This window comes from Haliaeetus albicilla, chromosome 3, assembly GCF_947461875.1.
Source record: "Haliaeetus albicilla chromosome 3, bHalAlb1.1, whole genome shotgun sequence".
Taxonomy (NCBI): Eukaryota; Metazoa; Chordata; class Aves; order Accipitriformes; family Accipitridae; genus Haliaeetus; species Haliaeetus albicilla.
The window spans coordinates 51,131,922-51,151,894 of NC_091485.1; the positions used below are offsets into that span (position 1 = coordinate 51,131,922).

General features: G+C 40.9%; 2 protein-coding genes across 3 annotated transcripts in view; one reads left to right on the forward strand and one right to left on the reverse strand.

Moving 5' to 3' along the window:
- Positions 1 to 1,056: 1,056 nt before the first annotated feature.
- RBM12B (RNA binding motif protein 12B) lies at positions 1,057 to 9,415 on the reverse strand. Of its 2 annotated transcripts, XM_069779668.1 has the most exons (3): positions 9,244 to 9,415; positions 6,099 to 6,144; positions 1,266 to 5,376 (listed from the first exon to the last, which is right to left on the reverse strand). In XM_069779668.1, the coding sequence occupies exon 3, from the start codon at positions 5,346 to 5,348 to the stop codon at positions 3,249 to 3,251; it is 2,100 nt and encodes a 699-aa protein (XP_069635769.1). In that variant the 5' UTR covers positions 5,349 to 5,376; positions 6,099 to 6,144; positions 9,244 to 9,415; the 3' UTR covers positions 1,266 to 3,248. The 2 variants fall into 2 exon arrangements, with proteins under 2 accessions (XP_069635770.1, XP_069635769.1); XM_069779669.1 differs by lacking the exon at positions 6,099 to 6,144 and having other exon boundaries at positions 1,057 to 5,376; positions 9,244 to 9,354.
- A 1,423-nt stretch (positions 9,416 to 10,838) lies between these two features.
- Positions 10,839 to 19,973, forward strand: part of TMEM67 (transmembrane protein 67) — a 35,850-nt gene continuing 26,715 nt past the window's right edge. Inside the window, exons 1-7 of the mRNA XM_069779674.1 lie at positions 10,839 to 11,085; positions 13,100 to 13,188; positions 14,651 to 14,744; positions 16,306 to 16,405; positions 16,861 to 16,930; positions 17,017 to 17,091; positions 18,927 to 18,989. Of these exons, the coding sequence (XP_069635775.1) occupies positions 10,839 to 11,085; positions 13,100 to 13,188; positions 14,651 to 14,744; positions 16,306 to 16,405; positions 16,861 to 16,930; positions 17,017 to 17,091; positions 18,927 to 18,989 (738 nt within the window). The remainder of the gene's footprint in view (positions 11,086 to 13,099; positions 13,189 to 14,650; positions 14,745 to 16,305; positions 16,406 to 16,860; positions 16,931 to 17,016; positions 17,092 to 18,926; positions 18,990 to 19,973) is intronic.

Genomic DNA, 19,973 nt, shown 5'->3' on the forward strand with positions numbered 1-19,973 from the left:
CTGGCCCATCCTCTTGGGACTAAGGATTATCTTCTTGTACTCATCAGATTGTCGTACATCACAGCGTTCCTAAATGCCTCAAGCTGCTTCTGTATGTGATCACTATTACTAGTTTTTGATAACAGAGACTATTCTCCTTTAAATCATAATTTTTGGACAATGGTAGCACAAGCAACTTCAGAGTAAGCATAATTAAGGAAATTAGCTGTATTTTATATCAGCACCTCAAACTGCAGCATGTCATTTGTTATTCTTTTACTATATGGATGGTGCTTAAAAAGGAAGAGCAATAATTCAAGCCATGTAATTACAGACTGTCTCTGATTTGTCCTTTATACGGAAAGTACAGTACCTCCAAACCGTTAAACATCTCAAGTTATAAAACCCTATTAGTAAATGCTGTCATCACACCATGCACCTGTACCACCTATTCAGGCACACTCAGAATATAATACCTGTATGTACACATCTACATCCCAGCTGGGAGGAAAAAGCAAAACACCAACCAGAATGTACTAACAAGGTAACGGCTATCAACTGTGAATCAACTGTCCTATTAACCTTCTTCTTACTTAACTGATGTACTGGCATCCCTTCCCAATTTCCCTGTGCTTCAGATCATCTGTGCATACTTTAAAGTACAGCTTTTGTCTTTATAGACTTTAAAAAAAAAACCACTTTTTTGGCCTATCAATCAGATATTTCAGATTAACCTAGAGCAGTCATAAACTCTAATCTGGCTTTAAATTAGACAAATTAGCTACAGGGCAAACAAAAAACATTTTGAAACGCCTTAATTATGACCTCTGCCATTATAAGCTTTATAACTCTTTACTATTTATTTATTCAGTAAGGGGCAAAATGTACCATCCCAAAAACTAATGGTCTCTTATCAGGAATTACTCTAACTTTCTTGAGAACAGATAATGCTTTTTCTAAAAGACAGTATCACACTTAGCCAGCAAAAAAATCTACTAAACTCCCCTTTCCAGCTTCCAAATCCTTTTTTTCATTACAATTCATGTGTTTGTACAACACTACTCTAGAAGCATAGTAAAAAGTTTACCAATTTATTTTCAGTGTTTGAAATCTCCTGTTGTGTAGTAGCTAGAACTGTAAAACCAACAAATCATCTAAAGCTGATTAACTGGAGAAGTTAGTTGCATTCACATTTACAACACAGCTGATAACACAGAGGCAAAAATTAGTAGTAAAGATGATGTTAGCTTACAAAAATAATCACGATGAAGTTTTCAAAAGCATGATTAGGTCAGACAAGTTTATTTTGAAGATTCTCATAACACATCTTTATTTTCCCTGCAAAGTCGTCTGCCTCCTTGATCACTTTTATAGCAGCTGTGAAATAAAAGCACTAATTTGTTGGGTGTAATTCCATTTAAATTCAGCAGAGGATTCAACAGTACGCTTCTGAAGCTAATTCTTACCAGAGAGCAAAAAAAAAAGGTATCTAAGTGTTCAGAATTTGAAAATTTGTCCACATTGAAGTTTCTTTGCTCTGAGGAATCTATACATACAAACTTGGCATTATCATTCTTATTCAAAAGGCTTTTTTCCTAGCACTTAAAACAGAGGACAAATAATATGCAGAAGAAATAAAGCTACACTAGCCTTTTAAAAATTATAGAATAAAAAAAGTTTCCCTTGATTTTGTTCGCTTCTACTTAAGAGTTTACATGGAAGTTTAGTAATGATGATGACTACGTAAACAAAGTAATTAAGGTTTGACCACCAGTGAGGGTGACCAGTCACTGGGAACAGGCTGCCCAGAGAGGCTGTGGACTCTCTATCCTTAGAGCTATTAAAAATCCAATGAACAAGGCCTTGAATAACCTGTTCTCGTTGATGCTACTTTGAGAAGGGGGTTTAAGTAGAGACCTCCAGGTCCCTTCTATGAATCCATGATTTTTTGGTATTGCCAAAGCAAAGGTTACAAGTTTCAACAGCCAAGTTGCAACTTTGTTGTTTTAGTTTGAGAGGGGACTAAAACTTCCTACAATTCTTCAGTATTCCAGTACCATCTTGTACAGTTGCAATGTCAACAAAGTCCTTACCCACACAACCTGTTTCCTGCTGAGCCTGAATTTTGAAGCTGCAGTTCTTCCTCAAACAGGCTAGTTTTTATTTCTTCCTAAAATTTAAATATGCTGGTACCAAACCAATCAAAGCATTCTAAATACTGACAGAAGCATTTATTTTCTTACATAAGAAGACAACATAGCTGGTTGTCAGCTTGGTTGCCAGTGACAGATGTTAGTTAAAACTAATCAGAGATTGACCCTGGAATACATCCAGACATCATTAGCAACTTAATATTCATATTACGAGCATATGGAGATAAAACAAAGACCACTCCGAAAGCTCAGGCTGAAGTCAGAATTCTTGATCTAATTCCAGCATTCATTTTCTGCCTCAAGGTACTACAGTAAGCAAGGAGAACAAGAAAGCCTATCTAACTGATTAATACAGATTTTGCAGTCTTTGTACACTACCTATTCATTGCTGTGTTGACGAACTGTAATAGTTCACTCTTTCCAGAGGAAGCAGCCAGCATCATTCTGAAGACCCATGTATGCTGAGCATAATAGTTGAGATCATTAACTATTCAAGTTTTAAATATAAGACACACATTTAATGACAATTTATTTTTTATTTTAAAAAAGTTGCAAAGCCAGCTAATGTGAACAGGAAGCTCTTTTTTCTTCTTTTAATAGGAATACCTGCAAACACATGAAACTGAACAAAACCTGAACAGTTTACACAAAAAAAAAAAAAAAAAATCAGTCATTTTCTAATTTTATTAAGCTAACCTCAGTAAGAAGTGTTATTTACTAATGCAGGTAGCACTGAAGTTCTATTTGAACCGTTTAGGTGGTCAGTCAACCAGCACTTACATTTTATTTGATGCAAAGTCATAGGACATGGAATTAAAGCAAACTAAAAAAAAAACCCAAAGCATTACAACTCCATGCCTTTATACCTCGATGCAAGACATTCAATGTCCTCCAGAATTTCTGGGCTCTTCTCTGCCACAAGAAGTAGGCACAATACAGTTCTCATATCTTAACCATACAGATATTTCAACCAAGAGCTAAACAACTGAACTAGGTATTATTTACAACCGTTGATGGAAACCGTTTCTTCTGCATCTTCCAGTAATTAAAAAAGTGAAAATAACTGTCAATACTGTCAAATCTAGAATGTTTTATTCTAGAGCATCTTTTCCTCCTTCACAGCAAGCTCAACTTAACTTTCCGTGGACCAATTGGCCTATCATTCAGTTCATTAATAGCAGCCATAGCTTCCTCATAGTTTGTCATAGCAACGATGGCATCACCTGAAGGTAATCCTTGTTCGTTGTACTGTACAGAAACTGACTCTGGTATCACTCTGTAGCCATAGAAAAAATCCAGAATCTCATTAGGAGTAGCTTTAAAAGGTAAATTTTTTAATCGAATAGGAACAACACGTTCAGAACCACCACTGAAATTTGGATCTGGCATAAATCTTCCTTCAGGAAAACTTCCCATTTTATTATTCCCAAACTCCATTCTGCCAAAAGGTTCATTGTCACCACCAAAATCCATCAGGGGTGGTGGACCTCTAAAATCCTTAGGAGGGCACATGAAGTCCTCAGGGGGGTGCCTAAATTCAGAAGGATGCCTAAAGTTCCCAGGGGGACCAAATGAATGCATGGGTGGCCCCTGTGGTGGCCCAGATGGTGAACCAACTGGACGGGAAAGCTCACCTCTGTCATATGGATGTGAATGACCCTGCATTTCATTTGGTGCAGACAATGGTACAGTTACACCAAACTTCTGCATCTGCTCTTCAGATATAAGTCTTATTAATACCTCCGTTCCCAAGAATCTTCGACGATTTAAATTTTCTGCTTTCATGGCTTGCTCTTCAGATTTAAACTTCACTAATGCTTCTCCCAGCCCAAGTCCTTTGTCATCATAGAGCAAGTAAATATCATCCTCATCTATATCAAATCTCGCAAAGAACTTTTGCACTTCGATTTTTGACACATCAAATGGGAAATTCCTTACATAAACACACGTCTTAGGGCCGGAATGACCTTCCCGATAACTTTTTTCTGGTATGGCCTGTCCAGGATGATCTCTGTCTTGTGATCTTTTCCTCTCACAAGAATCAATTATTTTCAACATTGACTTTCTTGAAATTGGAAAAATGTAAACAGGACGATTGAGAAGAACCTTTCTATGACATTCCAAAGCAGCCTGATAATCTCGCTCACTCCTTAACATCACAAAGGCATCTCTAGTCCTCCTCTGATGCTTATCTGTTAGAAGCTTGATTTGTTTGCTGCATATATCCAGATCAGGAAAAAAAGCTCTCAAATCTCTCTTCTCCAGATTAGTAGATAGATTTCTTAAATGTATGTAATATTCCTGGTTGGGAGATGAACGAGAACGTGTTCTTTGTCTCCTTGGTGATCTTGAATGAGAATGCTTCCTTGAATGCATGTAGCCTGAACTTCTTGGAGAATGGTCTTCACACAAAAAGTGATCGATTTCATTTGGAATGTCTACCCTCCCACCATATTCAATCCACCGTTCCTCTGTAGTTGGGCTAATTTCTATAAACCTCTGACCCATGTATTGTCTATGACGTTTAAGTGCTTCTAAGGCATCACCAGGAGTAGCAAATTTTACCAAGCAATCACCATTGTTTAAACCATTGCGATGCTTTATCAGAATCACTCCATCCACATGTATCCCAGAAAGGAAAGCACGTACTTCATCTTCTGTTGCAGAGTAGGGTATACCACGTAGAAATAAGTAAAGATCATCTGGGTTAAACAGATGAGAATCCTTTCTTGACTGATAGCTTGATTTAGGTATACCTATATCACCATGTCTTGTGCCGTTGGTATGGAAACCAGCCTCCGGATGATTTGGTGGACCATAACCAGGTTTATTTATTCCTTTTGGAAAAGCCGTGACTAAATGTGGAATGTCTCCAACACCCGATGCGCCAGAGCCATTAGTACCTGTTCTTCTAGAGCCTGACATAGTTTCTCGTCCCCCACGGTCAAATCGTTTCCGGCTCATTTCTATGGTATTCTGCATTTCTGCCTTGCTGCTGAGAAAAAGCTCTATGCGCGAGTCCTTGATAAACCCTCCTGAACAGCTCATGGCACGCCGTGCATCTTCGTCTGTTGCAAATATAATAAAAGCCTCCCCAATCTCTCCTCCAATAATATGCACACCTCCATCAGGAATATTCAATCCCAAGAAGAAACGACGAATATCTGCAGGACCCGCAACAACAGGAAGCCCCTGTAAACGGATGACTACAGCCATGCTGAGCTCAACCCACAGCAAAAATCACCTGCAGACAAAAAGGTACACATGATAGCACGTCTTTAGTACTCAGCTATTACAGTATCTTAACACTTAAGAAGCTAGAGCCTTTTTAATGAATGTCCTTATCTCAATCAAGAGAGAAGGTATCAAAAAACCCACAAGTTCACAAGAACAAGATTAAAACAAGATTCACTGAAAGTTGATTAGTCAGAACAATTAGCTACTCCACCAGCACACATGCACAAGTCTATCAATATTCCCTATCCTAAGGGCAACAAAATCCACCTAAGTCACTCCTCACCATCCACGATACCTAAAGAACACCTAAAGTCTTTCACGGCATAGTTACTGTATGCCAGAGATCTCTGCCCAGTCCTAAGGAACAAAAAAAAATCCCGTTTACTTTTGAACAGGACACTTGTGATCGTAACACAGAAAATACTAGATGATAAAGGAGAAAGGAAAAAGGATAACTATGTCACTGGAAAATGAACTAATTCACCAACAGTGATGACTTTACTGCTTTGACAAGTTGCTCTACCCAGTGATCAGTTCTGTTCAATAACGTATGTTTTCTCAGCGTTCAAAAATGTTGTCTCTTTCATGTAGTCAGAGTATTAACTGCAGCAGCCACATGCACTCAGGAGAGCATATCCTAGTTCCCAGCCACAAGTCTGTGAGAAAAAAATGCTGTGTATGATCTTGTCACAATACTCAGTGAGAAGTGTTAAGCTTTTGGCAGCTTACCTGTTTCTGCTTTGAAGACCTGATAAATTCTGTAAAATCAACTTAACTGTGGAAAGAAAACGAAACATAATTAATGGCTGATATCCATACTTCGCTTTACATACTGTGCTACACTGCCGCAGCTCATCCATAGCAGTGGCTAATATTAAAGCCAAGCATGTAATGAACCCACAGTTTGGGATACTATGAAGAACTCCTTCCATGTTCCAAGATGCTATGCACTGCATCTTTGTGTTTCCATTTTAGAAGCAAAAGAAATTCAAAATTTAAGTTGACTTCTGGAAATGATGAAAACACGATGAGATTACTTGGTCATCAATTCTGCCACACTGAACTGTTGAAATGAAACAGACTGACAGAGTATCGAGGGAAAAGCTCTCAATTCAATTCTTTTGAGTCCTTGAAAGATGCGCAAGTCCATCTCAAGATTACAGGACGTGTCCATTCTTCTGAAATCCACCTGCTTTCAAAGTTCACAACAAGACTATGCTACTCACCAGTTCAACACTGCACTTAATGTACACAGTGAAGACTATCAAATCAAAGAGCAAAAATACCCAACAAGGAGAAACTTCGGGGAGTACTTCAATTTAGAAAGCAAACTTCAGTATTTTCCCTATGTTTACTGCCTTTCAAACATAAGAACAAGAATCACTTTAATACACTGACTTAAACATATCCTGATTTTCAACATTATCTAACATCACACAATACATAGGACAGTACTCTCAGAACAAACACAAGCTTCTGTAGCAAATGACTACATGCCTTTAAAAAAAGCCCAACATGCCAATGACAAGTGTTTGAGAAGATTCCTTGTACAAACCCTTTGCTCAGTAACAAACATAAAGCATTAGGATCCTGATGCCAAGTTATCTATTGATAACAGTAACTATCACTCCACCTTAGTTTAGCAAAACAAGAGCAAAGCCCAAATTCTGTAACTAAAGGATTCTACATCACTTCTACATCAGCACTTTGTAAACACAACAAACTGAAAACAACTGCCTATTTAGTAACTTCACTAAAGATCATCTGCTCTCTGTATTGTGGTGGGTTGACCCCAACCAGCAGCCAAGCACCCTCACAGCTGATCGTTCACTCCTCATCCCCACCAGCAGGATGGGGAAGAAAATAGGAACAAAGTCAAGAAAACTTGTGGGTCAAGATAAAGACAGTTTAATCAGTGAAGAGAAGAAAAGTGAAGCAAAGGAAATCACTCACCACCTCCCACAGGCTGACTGATGTCCAGCCTGCCTCCGAATAATAAGCACCTTGGAAGCCAATAAAAAGTCCAGCCCCACCCCCCCAAAAAAAAGATAAACCAAAACCCTTCTTCTTCCTCTACCTCAGTTTTTGTTGCTGAGTATGATGTTACATGGTATGGAATATCCCTTTGGTCAGTTTGGGTCAGCTGTCCCGGCTGTGTCCCCTCCCAGCTTCTTGCCTACTCCCAGCATACTCGCTAGGATAACAGAGCAGGGGAAAAAAGAGAAAGCCTTGACACTGTGCAAGTGCTGTTCAGCCATAGCCAAAACACTGATGTGTTGTCAAGACTCTTTTAGCCACAAATCCAAAACACAGAACCATAAGGGCTGCTATGAAGAATGTTAACTCCATCCCAGCCAGACACAGTACACTTTATAATGTATCTTCTCAACAGATGTGACGGCAATGCCAAAAAGCAAGGAGAATTCAAGGGCAGAATTTTCTTATAGGACCTTCGTGTCTTGAAAAATCAAATCCGCTGCCCTGCTACTTCATGATGTATTTAATCTGTAGTATTTCTGAATTTCACAACTCTGCATTCTTATCCCAATTTTTAAACAGCATTCAGAACAGATCTCCTCCGTATTTCTTCGGTGATAAACGGCAAGTTCTCCACGATGTACCATGGATACAACATACAACCTTCAGTGGTGAAAACTAGACACAGTGATTCCAGATCATAATGTGGTATTTAAGAAGTCCACAAACAGGAATGCAAGTTCAAATAATAATCTTTTACTGACTGTATATTAAACAATCAAGCACTCGCAGAAAGCATACACAAGCCATCCAACCATTTAAAGTGAATGACCAAAAAGAGTGACTTTTGGGATGAAAGTGCCACACAAAACTAAGAGCAATTCAACTGAACAAGGACTTCAGAGAGCAAGGATTTAGATAATGGATAGATAGACAACTTCATGCCACCAATTTAAATGCACAGAAGCATGCACACCGTTTTAAGAAATTTTAATTTGGACTGAGTTAACTAGAAAACAGTACTATACCTATATTTCCAGAGCCTCAGCAAATTCCAGATACCATTGAAACTTCACCAAAACAAACAAACAAACAAAAAAACCCAAACCCCCAAACCAACTTGGAAACATTGTAGGAAACTAAGCTGCACTAGACTAGCATTTTTACCACAACGCTGAGAGATCATGCAGTCTGCATGCAGTGAGCATGCAAACTAGAAAGAACACCCACAGAAATACCCCAACTATAAAACCGGACCAATATGAGAATAACTAGTGAATCAGAGAACGACTTCTTATTCTAATCTTCTTCAAGATAAGCCTTAACAATCGAAGTAAACTGTTGCTCATGGCAGTGTTCACATCGCTGAAGGAAAATGCGAGCGAGCCCTGCAGCCGGGCCAGCGGCACGGCCGGCTTCAGCACGGGGCCGCTTCCGAGCGCTCCGGGCTGCAGAGAGCCAGCCGGACGCCCCGCCGCCAGCCGCGCCGCTCGAGGGCCGGCCCGCACCGGCCCTCGCACCGCTCCGACCACAGACGGCGCAGCCGAAGCCCAGGGCCGCGGGCGGCGGGACGGGAACAGGGAGCGAGGGGAACGGGGCGAGGGGGAGGCCGCCCCGCGCCACACGCGCTCCGTCCCGCCAGAAGCCGCCTGTGATCCGACCCCGCGGAGAGGCCCGGCCTCCCCACGGCACCGGGACAGGGCCGAAGGGAGGCACCGGGGGGGAAGGGTGATGGGCAGCCAGGCGGCATGAGGAGGCCGCGGCCCGGGGAACTGCCGCGCAGCAGCTCCGCGAGGGTTGGGGCTGCCGAGAGCCGGCTCACGGCACGAACCCCGCGCCCTCGGCTACACGCAGCGCCCCGGGAAGCCGGGCGCTCTCCCTTACGCCATCCACCCACCGGACGCGCCACTAGGACAGGCTCCGCGCCGAGCCCCGCTCCCGCAGTTCCCGGCACAGCAACCACCAAGATGGCGCCCTCCGTCGCTCCCCCCCCACAACACTCTCAGGAGAGGCTGAGTTGCGCCTGCGCGAGCCCCTCCCCTTCGCCCCTACGGTTGAACCCGCACGAGTCCTTCCGGCCCTCTCTCCCGCCGCGGTGCCGGGCGAGCCTTACGTGCGCATGCTCTGAGCGCGCGGCGCCCCAAAGAGCCGCCGGGAGGCGGGGCGGCAAGTGCCGCGTTCGTCACCCTTGCTCCCTCACATGCGCATGCGCAGTCTGACGAACCCCCCCGTCATTTCAATACGCATGCGCGGCCCTTTGGCGCGCAAACGGGATCGGTGCTGGCAGAGGCGAGCCGCTCTGCAGCTAGTGCGCATGCGCCCCGATCCTAGCGGCATCCGTCTAAACCCAAGGTTTTATACGGGGGACAGCGTCACTTAGATCGCCCTTGCTTCGGCGTGCTAAGCGTTGTCTTCAGTCTCTCATCGCCGTTCGTCCTAGTGCCTGCCCAGCCGAGGAGGACGGGCGGGGAGGAAGGCGGCCCGGTGGGGCCCAGCGCTGACTGGCCTGAGCCTGTGGGTGCCTCAGGCGCCAAGGAGGGGGTGTGCACCCGCCGCTTCTCTTCCAGGGGCTGCAGGCACGATTTCTAACCGAACTCGGGGCTGGCTCAAGTGTGGGGTTTGGGAGGAAAGGCAGGCAGGGACGGAGGGGGGAAGAGGAGCAGGAAAGGTGTAAGGCTGTGTGCAGGGACGGGGAGAGGCAGACTACTTTGGTTGTGCAGCTGAGGTAGTTATTTTATCCTCCTGTTTACCCCACCTGCCTTTCCCTGTCTTTTACATACTCTTCCCCTGTATTTCCAAGCTTGTTCTCTACACGTTGGCTCCATTTTTGATAGGCAAAAATCTGCATTATGCGTGGTAGATACACCTAGTAAACTTGTTGAACTCAGCAGAAGAAATCTGACGAGGAGTAAAGCATTTGGTGCGATAAGCATGTGGGCTTCCAAGCAATGCTAACACAGAGAATCATAATAGTTAGGCAATTAGCACACAAGGAAGGGGCAGCGAGGAGTAATTAAAATCCAGGACATGAAGTGCTCTGCAATGTTCTGGTAACGTTCGAGGGAATGTGAACAAGAGCGTCCTGGCAGGGGGAAAAGATAAAAGGGAGTAACTTCGGCAGCACATCTGCTCCTCTAGGCGTTTTGTGCGTGCGTTCGCCCCGTTACCACTTAAACACACATCTTGCATTACACATGGTGTAATGGTTTTAGAGATGAGGCACCGGCAAGAGCAAACCGGGCCTCTCGATGGTTTCTTCCCGCTGGCCTCCTCCAGCTCCATCTTCTAAAACGAGCCAAACAAAACCCTCCTAACTTCGCTTCTCTGGCTTCGGCTGCTCCGGCCCTGCCGCCCCGCTCGGCTTCCCCGACCTCCCTGCCCTCCGCAGCCGCTGCCCTAACTCCTCCCGGGGCTCGCCGCCCCCCCCGCCCCGAAACGCTTTGCCTCCTGGGGCGGGCCCCTCGCGCTCGCCGTACGGGAGGCGGCGGACCAATGAGGGCGAGCCGCAGGCGGCCACCGGTAGCCATGGCGACGCCGGGGCGCTGGGCCGCCGCCGCGCATCTCCTGGTCGCGGTCGTGGTCGTGGTCCTGGCGGCGGCGGCGGCGGCCGCGCTGCCGCCCGCCCGCGGCTTCTCCCTCCCGCTGCAGCGGCCCGCCGAGTGCGGCGACGCCCGCTACTTCGACATCTCCCGCCTGGCCTGCGGGCCCTGCGGAGCCCACCAGCGACAGAGCGCCGACGGTGAGCGACCCGGCCCTGCCGCGCGGGGTTGGGGGGGGGGCGAGGCGGGGCTGGCCGGGCCCGGGGGCCGTGCGGGGCCTCAGGCAGCTCCGTGCTGAAATCCGCTCCCCAGCAGTGGGAGGTGCCAAGCGTGGGCTCAGGTTTTGGCGGTAAAACAGCAGTCCTCAGGGGCGAGGCTGAAAAGGCAGCGAAAAGGGCCGGGATCCCGCAAAGACGTAGGTGGCCACAGCACGACTTTGATACCTGTGCCTGAGATAGATACATCCCAGAGAAACGTCTGCAGACCTTTTTTTATAATCTTTCTTTCCTCGGGCATTTGTATGGTTATAAGTATTCGCATTTTCATCAATAAAATTCCATAGGGCCCTGAATTTATGTTCTCGAACGCTTCTGTGACTTGAAACTCCTTGTCACATCTTGAATGTCTGAGATGTTAAGTACCTGAGATCTTCAAGCTGTGCGCGTGCTAATCCGAATCCCACGTGGGAACCTGGAGGATACACAACACACCTTGACAGTGCAAAATGAAAGATACAGATGGTAGTTTGCTTTCCTTAGGAGTTCAGATGTATAATAGTGTTCATCTTTTATAAATACACAGTCCGAGAGAAGTGGGAGTTCAGTGTTGTGTGTGCAGGAACCAATTCGAGACTAAGACCCAACAGCATCTCCAGAACTGGTTCCTCAGTCAGATGCAGTGATCTGGATGGCTGTGTTCACAACTGCTGCGTAAAAGCTGGTCACCTCTTCCACCACCATCGTGGTATCTTAAAAGAGTAACACCATAGTTTACTTGCAGAAAAAATGCACTGTAATAGTTTTCAGACCCCCTGATAATGTGGGTGTCTAAATCCATAACTCCCTTCTGGGTTTGAATCTTCCTCTAACTCAAGGGCTTCAAGGAAAGATAAATTCTGGGGGGAGGTCAAGGATCTGTTTTTTTCCACAGCATCTGACTGGAGCAGTGTAGGTAGCTGCTACTCAGTCTGCTGTTTGTATCTTGTCTGACTTCCACTTGGGATTGCACAAGTCTGCCCATGCATGCACTCCATGGTTAGCTGATCACTGTGGATTCTGCTTTCAAGCAACATGCCTAATTGTCTAGGTGTCATCACGGTGAATCTCACAACTCGAATCTCTTCATTGATCTAATCCTATTGGGCTTTTTCTTCTTTATAGTTAAGTATGAATGGTTGATCATTTTGACAAATGTTGTTTCTGTAAAACTAGTCTCATGAGGAGGTACTTTAAGGTTATAAAACTTTTTGCAGAATTTTACATGATTTTTACATGCACAGTTCCATAACCTTAAATAATAATAAATACAACAATAAATAAATTTAAAAATATGGAGAGAGATCCATGATAGTGAGACTGAAAAAAAAGTTGTTGAGCACTAGCAGCTGTGCACTGTGATGGGCCATGAAAGTAGCATTTCATTTCATACTAAATGTTAAGTATGTTCTGTTATTCACTGAAAACCATTCAATATGAAGCTTGATCCCCATGCATAATTTTAAAAGCTTTGAGTTTGAAATAGCTTTACAAATGACAGTTATATTTTGAAAAACCTTTGCCTATAAACATGTTTTGTTTGTAGGACTGACTTTCTATTCAAAGGATAAAAACTGTAGACATACAATGCTGGTGTTGTACAGAGGATGGGCTACGAATGGCACTGTGGCAAGATTTAGAGAGAGAGATTATATCTGTTATTAGACCGACTGATACAGTTTAGTTTAAAAAACCCCACAAAAACACCAGCTCTGGGTTCCTGTTCCGACATGGTATATCAGTCAGCCTAGTAACATTTTCCTAAAACATGTCTGTACAAACTGTAACATGAACACTTTTTAAAAAGCAAGATGATTTTCATGCAACTGTCACTCAGGTGTTTTATTTGTCTATCTAATAATCTATATTGACCTCTTGAGAACAATAGTGGTTGTTCTTAGTATTCTGTGAAAAAAAGTCAGTTTTACATAGATTAAAAACGCCTCTGGGTTTTTTTCAGGTAGTTCATGTGTGTGTCAGCCAGGATACAGGATGGTTTCTAGTAATGGTGGGTCCTCGGTTATTTGTGAAAAATGCCCAGAAAATATGGTAAGTATTGAACTTTTCATACTTTACCATAATAATAGGTGGTTTTTTCAATTTTAAATTTCCTCCTGACTGCACATTATTTTTCATTAATTTAAAATTATTTTGTATAATAATCTTTGCTTGGGAATTTTTAAGACCATGCTTATAGGTAGTAATTTTTTTCTCTTTAGAAGTGCTTATTGCTATTATTTTGCAGGCATTTTTTCATTATAAATTTGACCCCACAGACAAAGTAAGAGTATTTTAAATGTTTAATTTCCTTCCAGCACTTTTCTTTTCTGCTTCATGTTATGTTATCCTTGCCCAGAGACCACTGTTTTATAGAATGCCAAAGATGCTTCTCAGCTCATGGGTATCTTATTTGATTATTTGTATAAATCCTATTATTGTAATATTTAGGCTGTATCTTCATAGTCCCTGATACTTTATCTTTTTACTTCAAAATGAGCTGCTGCTATTATGTTACTTTAATTATATATACCTTTGTAGCTTGGTCAGTTCTTTCTACCTTTCTTGACAAATTAAGCTATATTTCTGGGTCCTATTCACAGTGTTGAGCCAGAGGCACCAGGCTTAACCAGCTTTTTCCCTCTATAGTAAATAGAGAAATAATTTTTCTCCAGCAAAAGCAACTTTTCAGGGTGAAAGCCTTCCTGAATACTTCTTTCTCTCCAATAACTGTAGAATAACTCTCAAGACACCAGCTTAGTTGCATAAGTTAGGTGTTTAATGGCTAATGGGTGATGCAGGTAATCTTCCTCTTTCCATCTTCTTGCTACATTAGACAGAGACATTGACAAATACCTATCGGTGTTTTCATCATTCTGCTTTTTCTTTCTCTTTCCTGTAATGGTGGCATTTGTCTTTGATTCTATGGCAAGGCTTACGCAAAGATAAAATGATGATAGTGGAGAAGAGAATAACATCAGTATCACCTGAGGATGGGCAGTTATCTTCATTTTCCTCACTGGTTTTGATCTGTAGTGCAGCTACTTCATAGTATAGAATAAGTGTGGATATGAGCTGTTTGGGTACATGCAAAATTCCATGCAGTTTTATAAGCTGCTTCACTTAAAACTCCTCCGTTTCCATTATTTCTATATATTTATATGCAAATATGTCTATTGATGCAGTTATGTTTCTTGATATTTTTATTCTGGTGTAGAACCTCTGTATCTTTTTTTAAACCTTCCACTTTTAATCAACTCTTATCTTCACTAAATGGTGTTAGCTAATGGGTTCAGAAAAACTTAAGAACACTTTTTTTTAGCCTACGTCTGCATAGGAATTACTTTTGCCAGATTGTTAAACCTTTTTTATCTTTAAAAGCTTCATGAATGTTATTGATGTTGTTATATCTGAACACATTTCTAGTTAATAACGTCTGGATCAGGCATTCTTCACAGATATTTGGTGATGTCTATATTTTTGAAAATTATAATAGTTTTACATTTTATTTTAGAGCGGAGTTACTCAGGATGGGTGGAATTGTATTACTTGCCCCAGAGGCCTAACTTCAGAAGGAAAATGTAAATGCCTCAATAATGAAATATTAGGTAAGAATTATATGCAAGTTATGAGATATTAGTGCTTGTTTTAGATATCTGAGTTTATTAAGACAGGTTCTTCTGTTAAATAAGAAAGGAAATGTAACATATGTTTACATAACTAATGTACAAATTCAACATTCCTCTTGATCTTAAACCTCATTCCTGAAAGACAACAGATAAATCTGTACCATTGTTCATTGCAGTAAAAACTGTTATGCAAACATTCAAAAAATGAATACTGGTGTATCACTTCCTTTAAGCTGGTTGGCACTTGGCGGAGGCATTACAATTGGAATAAAACCAATGCCAACATAGACTGAGACAAAGCATTAACATGTTTTGAAGTATGTGATGCACAGGTACTTCACAGTACAGGAATTACACATATATGAGTAGGTGGAACAGAATAGCCTGAGCAAGCCAAGCAAACCACTGTGCATTAATATCAGTGGGTTTCATGCCTCCCTGAACCACGTGCCTCTACCTGTGATTTCCTGCAACACGCTTCCCTGTATCTGTGCTTCTTACTTGATGCTCTCTAGTAGTTGCAGATGAATTTCAGAAGTCAGAGAAAATTAATTTTAATGTTAACCTTAGTGTCTGTGTTAATTTTTGCTTATCTTGCATAGTAAAAAACTAAGAGCAAAGTATAATTTTCATCAAGGGTGTGAAACAAAAAAGCTCTCAGGAGCTCTAGTTTTCCTTATTTTCAAAGACACAGGATGGAAGAGACTTTCTGTGTGCCTGTAATTCTTTGAATAAGTATTAATAATGTCCACTTTGGTTATGTTTCTAACAGAGTATACTGGACAATCACTGTTTTCCAGATCATTGATTTAAAATTTTCCTAGGAATGTGTAAAAGAGTGAATAGCAACCTGGTCTAGTGGAAGGTGTCCCTGCCCATGGCAGTGGGGTTGGGACTAGATGATCTTTAAGGTCCCTTCCAACCCAAACCATTCTATGGTTCTGTGATTCTGTGATCTACCTGAAACTTTATGAAAGTTACAAAATACATTCTGAGCCTTTATGGTAAAATATTGAGAGCAAAGCTGATTCTGTAATTTAACATGCAGAAAGTATTAACATGCAGAAAGAAAAGTATTAGTATTGTAATTCTTTTAAATGATTTAATTGCTGGAAGATGCAGTTCTGAAAGTTTGAATTTGTGACATACGCATGAATCATTTCAGATGAAAATTAAAAATATTTTTTTCCAGTAATTTGTAAACTTGATGTTTTGAGTTTTAGCTTTGCAGTGAAGCCTTGGTTTGAAATTTGGTTCAGAATAAGTGACAAAGGAACAGCAAAACTGGACGTGAAATATTGCATTTCTCATTAAAACTAAAGTGCATGTGCATAGCTATAAACAACACACATATACATATATGAATGTGCATTTATAGTGGATGTAATTTGCAAGTTGTGCTCTTGATGTTTTTTAAAATGAGATCTTTGCATTTATTTTAGATCTGAATAGACATTTTATTTTTTCACACTTTTCTTAACCTGTGTGACATACTGTGCATCATGCAATTTTATCACAGTTGCTTTTCTTTTCCACTTAGTGGAAAGAAGAATGGATGGCATTTTGCTTAATGAAGCATTGTGCATACATTGTAATGGAAGTGAGCAATCATTCTCTGCTTCAGATGCATCAGGAAATAGGTGAGTATTCTTTGCCTTTTGTGATGACAAATTTGAACATGTCATGTTCTGTTTAAATGGAATATTCTTGAGGAACAGTCTGTATCTTTGGGATGACAGTTTTAAAAGCAGTGAATTGGAAATCCTCAACCCTGTATCAAACTCAATGTTTTGTGTTCACTGAAGTCTACATGACCAGCAGCTTGGTTGGTTTGTTCGTTTTCCTTTAGTGTGACTAAAAAGCCGGCTTTGCATTGGAAGCAGAAACAGAATTCTTATTTTGATAATTAACTATTTCATTTCTTTTCTACTCCACTGACAGTAGAAACAAATAGGTAATGTCTTTTCGATTTCAGTTCGAACTAGTGAAGATGCTGATAGAGTTATCAGGCACACTATGTAACCAGCTTTCACTAAGTACTAAATCTCATACTCAACTACATTTTAAGTGCTTTCTTCATGTTTGTGATCCATAGGTGTGTAAGATGTGAACAAACATTCATCAATGTAAGCAAGTCTTGTGACTGCAGCAGCCCAAATGTTTTAGTAAGTAGAATAATGCTTATTGTATTGAAGCTTAGAAAAAGAGTTGACAAGTGTATAAATTTCCTGTTGTGTTTTTTTTCTTTCAGACTGGGGGATTGTGTTTCAGTGCTAGTGAAAGCTTACCCCCAAAGGGAGTTGCAACTGTTCGTTTTGCACAGCTAGTAAGTGTGTTTATTCAAAAACATTTTCAAGCTATCTTATTATTTACTTTCAGTAAGTCTTTTAAATTCTGTTCCTGAAAAACAAAAGGCTGTGGTTTGTTGTCTGATCACAGTGATTGGAAGGTAATTTTCATCAAGATAGAGTGTAGACATGTAGACCAGGCAAGCATTGTTCTATCGAATATGTTTAAGAAAATTTATGCCCTCTTGGAAACTGAAAAAGGGAAGTAATTTACATGAATTTAGTATCAAAACAAGCAGCATCTTGTCTACTGTATTAATTGTATGTATTTTAAGCACACTCATGTATCACAAAAACATGCTGAAGAGTCCATGAGGGCCTCTGGGCTTTTTTTTCTTTTTTTTTTTTTTTAAATATGTAAAATTTGTATTCATATAAAATATTTGAAAGAAGGTACAAGGGTTGAAAGGACATTTTCAGTTGTCAGATGGTTACAGCTGATAGAAGATAATAGACACCTATAAAATTTGAGATTGTGTATGAAATTGTTGAACTCCTTAAATTGGCTAATGAATGAAATTATGTTCTGTTGAGAAGAATGAAGGTGTTTTCATTGTTTTAGCTAATGAACTTCTATTAGTTGTGAAATCTGCTCGAAGTTAGGACCATTTTCCAAGTAGTTCTGAATTCAGGAAATGCTATGTGGCTAATAAATGTAGTTTATTCTTAAATGAATTAATGTTAAAGGCTACTGCTTGAAAGAAAGCAAAAAGCAGTCTTCTGTTTTCCTGATAGCAAATACTGGTCTTGCTTTCTGAAAATGCCATCTTCTAAATAATATTTTATTGAAAACATGTCTTTTCAGTTGCTTACAGTATGTACAAAAGCTCTGTTTAGTTCAAATATGAGTAGTTATAAAAAGCAGGTTGTGAAATAATTAATTTGGCAATTTGGTCCTGAGTTAAATTTATCACCCAGTGTCATGGTTTAACCCCAGCCAGCAACTAAGCACTGCACAGCTGCTCACTCACTCCCTTCCCACCCAGTGGGATGGGGGAGAGAATCCGAAGGAAAAAGGTAAAACTTGTGGGTTGAGATAAGAACAGTTTAATAGGACAGAAAGGAAGAAACTAATAATGATAATAATAACAATAATAAAATGACAATAATAATAAAAGGATTGGAATATACAAAACAAGTGATGCACAATGCAATTGCTCACTACTCGTCAACCAATGCCCAGTTAGTTCCCAAGCAGCAATCTGCCTCGCCCCAGGCCAACTCCTCCCAGTTTATATACTGGGCATGATGTCGCATGGAATGGAATATTTCTCTGGCCAGTTTGGGTCAGCTGTCCTGGCTGTGTCCCCTCCCAGCTTCTTGTGCCCTCCAGCCTTCTTGCTGGCTGGGCATGAAAAGCTGAAAAATCCTTGACTTAAACACTACTTAGCAACAACTGAAAACATCAGTGTGTTATCAACATTCTTCTCATACTGAATCCAAAACATAACACTATACCAGCTGCTAGGAAGAAAATTAACTCTATCCTAGCCGAAACCAGGACACCCAGTCAACACCTTACCCTTGAAATCATTAGTACTTCCCTTGTGCAGTAAAGAAAATGTTTGTCACAGAATCCATATTCAAAACTTAAATATTTCTGCTCTTGTTCTGTATATTTTGTCTAATTTAGTGAAGTGCAAGAAGTTACTGCATTATGGTTGTGTTTTGAACTGACCTGGTTTGATTGAGACATTTACAAAGGACAGAATGCTCTTAGAAAATAGCATATTTTAGCTGACAGTTTTCCAGACTGTTATGTTATGCATAAATTGTTCTGACCAAAGGCATTGAAGCAGTTTCTTATTTACAGGGTATAACACTGACATCAGCGTGGTTTCTGAAAAACCTGCAGTCCTCAGCCTCTGCCTGTTGGGTGAGTTCCATTAATGTTTGCAGTTTGCTTTTTTATACAGAAGTGAGACTGTATAAAAGCATGGCACTTCAATTTTTGGAAGTTAGCTTGCTTATTTTTAAAGAATCTTATTTGAGATGAAAGTCATAAGAAAGCAATATATATACAGAATGTTTAGAAAGAATACTGAGCACTAGTCAATGTTAAAACAAGTCTCCAGGGTTGGAATCTTCACAAGGCGAATGGTGTTAAAGAAAAAATCCTGCAATAGTCAGTAGGTATGTGAACCGTTACTGAAAATATCCAGTAAGGGATCACTCAGAAAATCAACTTCTTGCGTATTCAGTATTGATTGGCAGCTGGTCTTTACCTCCTACTTGGCTTTCAGTTTTTCATTTTGTTTTGTGGTGGAGAAGAATAACCATAGAACCATCCTTTTTAGCTTTGCTTTGCTTTGCTTTATGTATGCAAGTGTTATTTACCATTATGATGCTCTGGGTGGCAGTAACCATGGGTAGAAGAGTGGCTGCAGCAATAGAATCATGCACTCTTGTGAAGGGGATATGCCTCTGCCTCTTTTTTACCAACTCTGTTATCACACATCCTCATTTCCCTTCTGTATTCCTCTCTTCAAAATCAGATTTTAACTTCTCAGGCCCTACTTTCTGTCCCAATCTGTCACAACCCAAAGGGTTACCTGGCCTACAAATGTATAAAGATCACAACAGTGGATTTGCAGAATTCCATATTACACAAGCACACAGAGTCTTTATTTCCTACATTTCTTTATTACAAATTACTATCAGTAAAATGAGTATACTTACGATTATTAAAGCAAGTATATATGTATTCCAGTGGTAGCAGCAATCAATAGTAGCAACAAGCATATATTTCAATATTACAAGTTACTACAAAATTATCACTTGTAAAGCAGCAAATACACTTATGATCAGTTACCTATATGCATGCCTATGTATATTCATTATTCAAAATAGTACCAGTACA

What these genes read in the sequence shown, in the direction of transcription:
- RBM12B (XM_069779669.1), bottom strand. Translation starts at nt 5,348, where the DNA reads ATGGCTGTAGTCATCCGTTTACAGGGGCTTCCTGTTGTTGCGGGTCCT.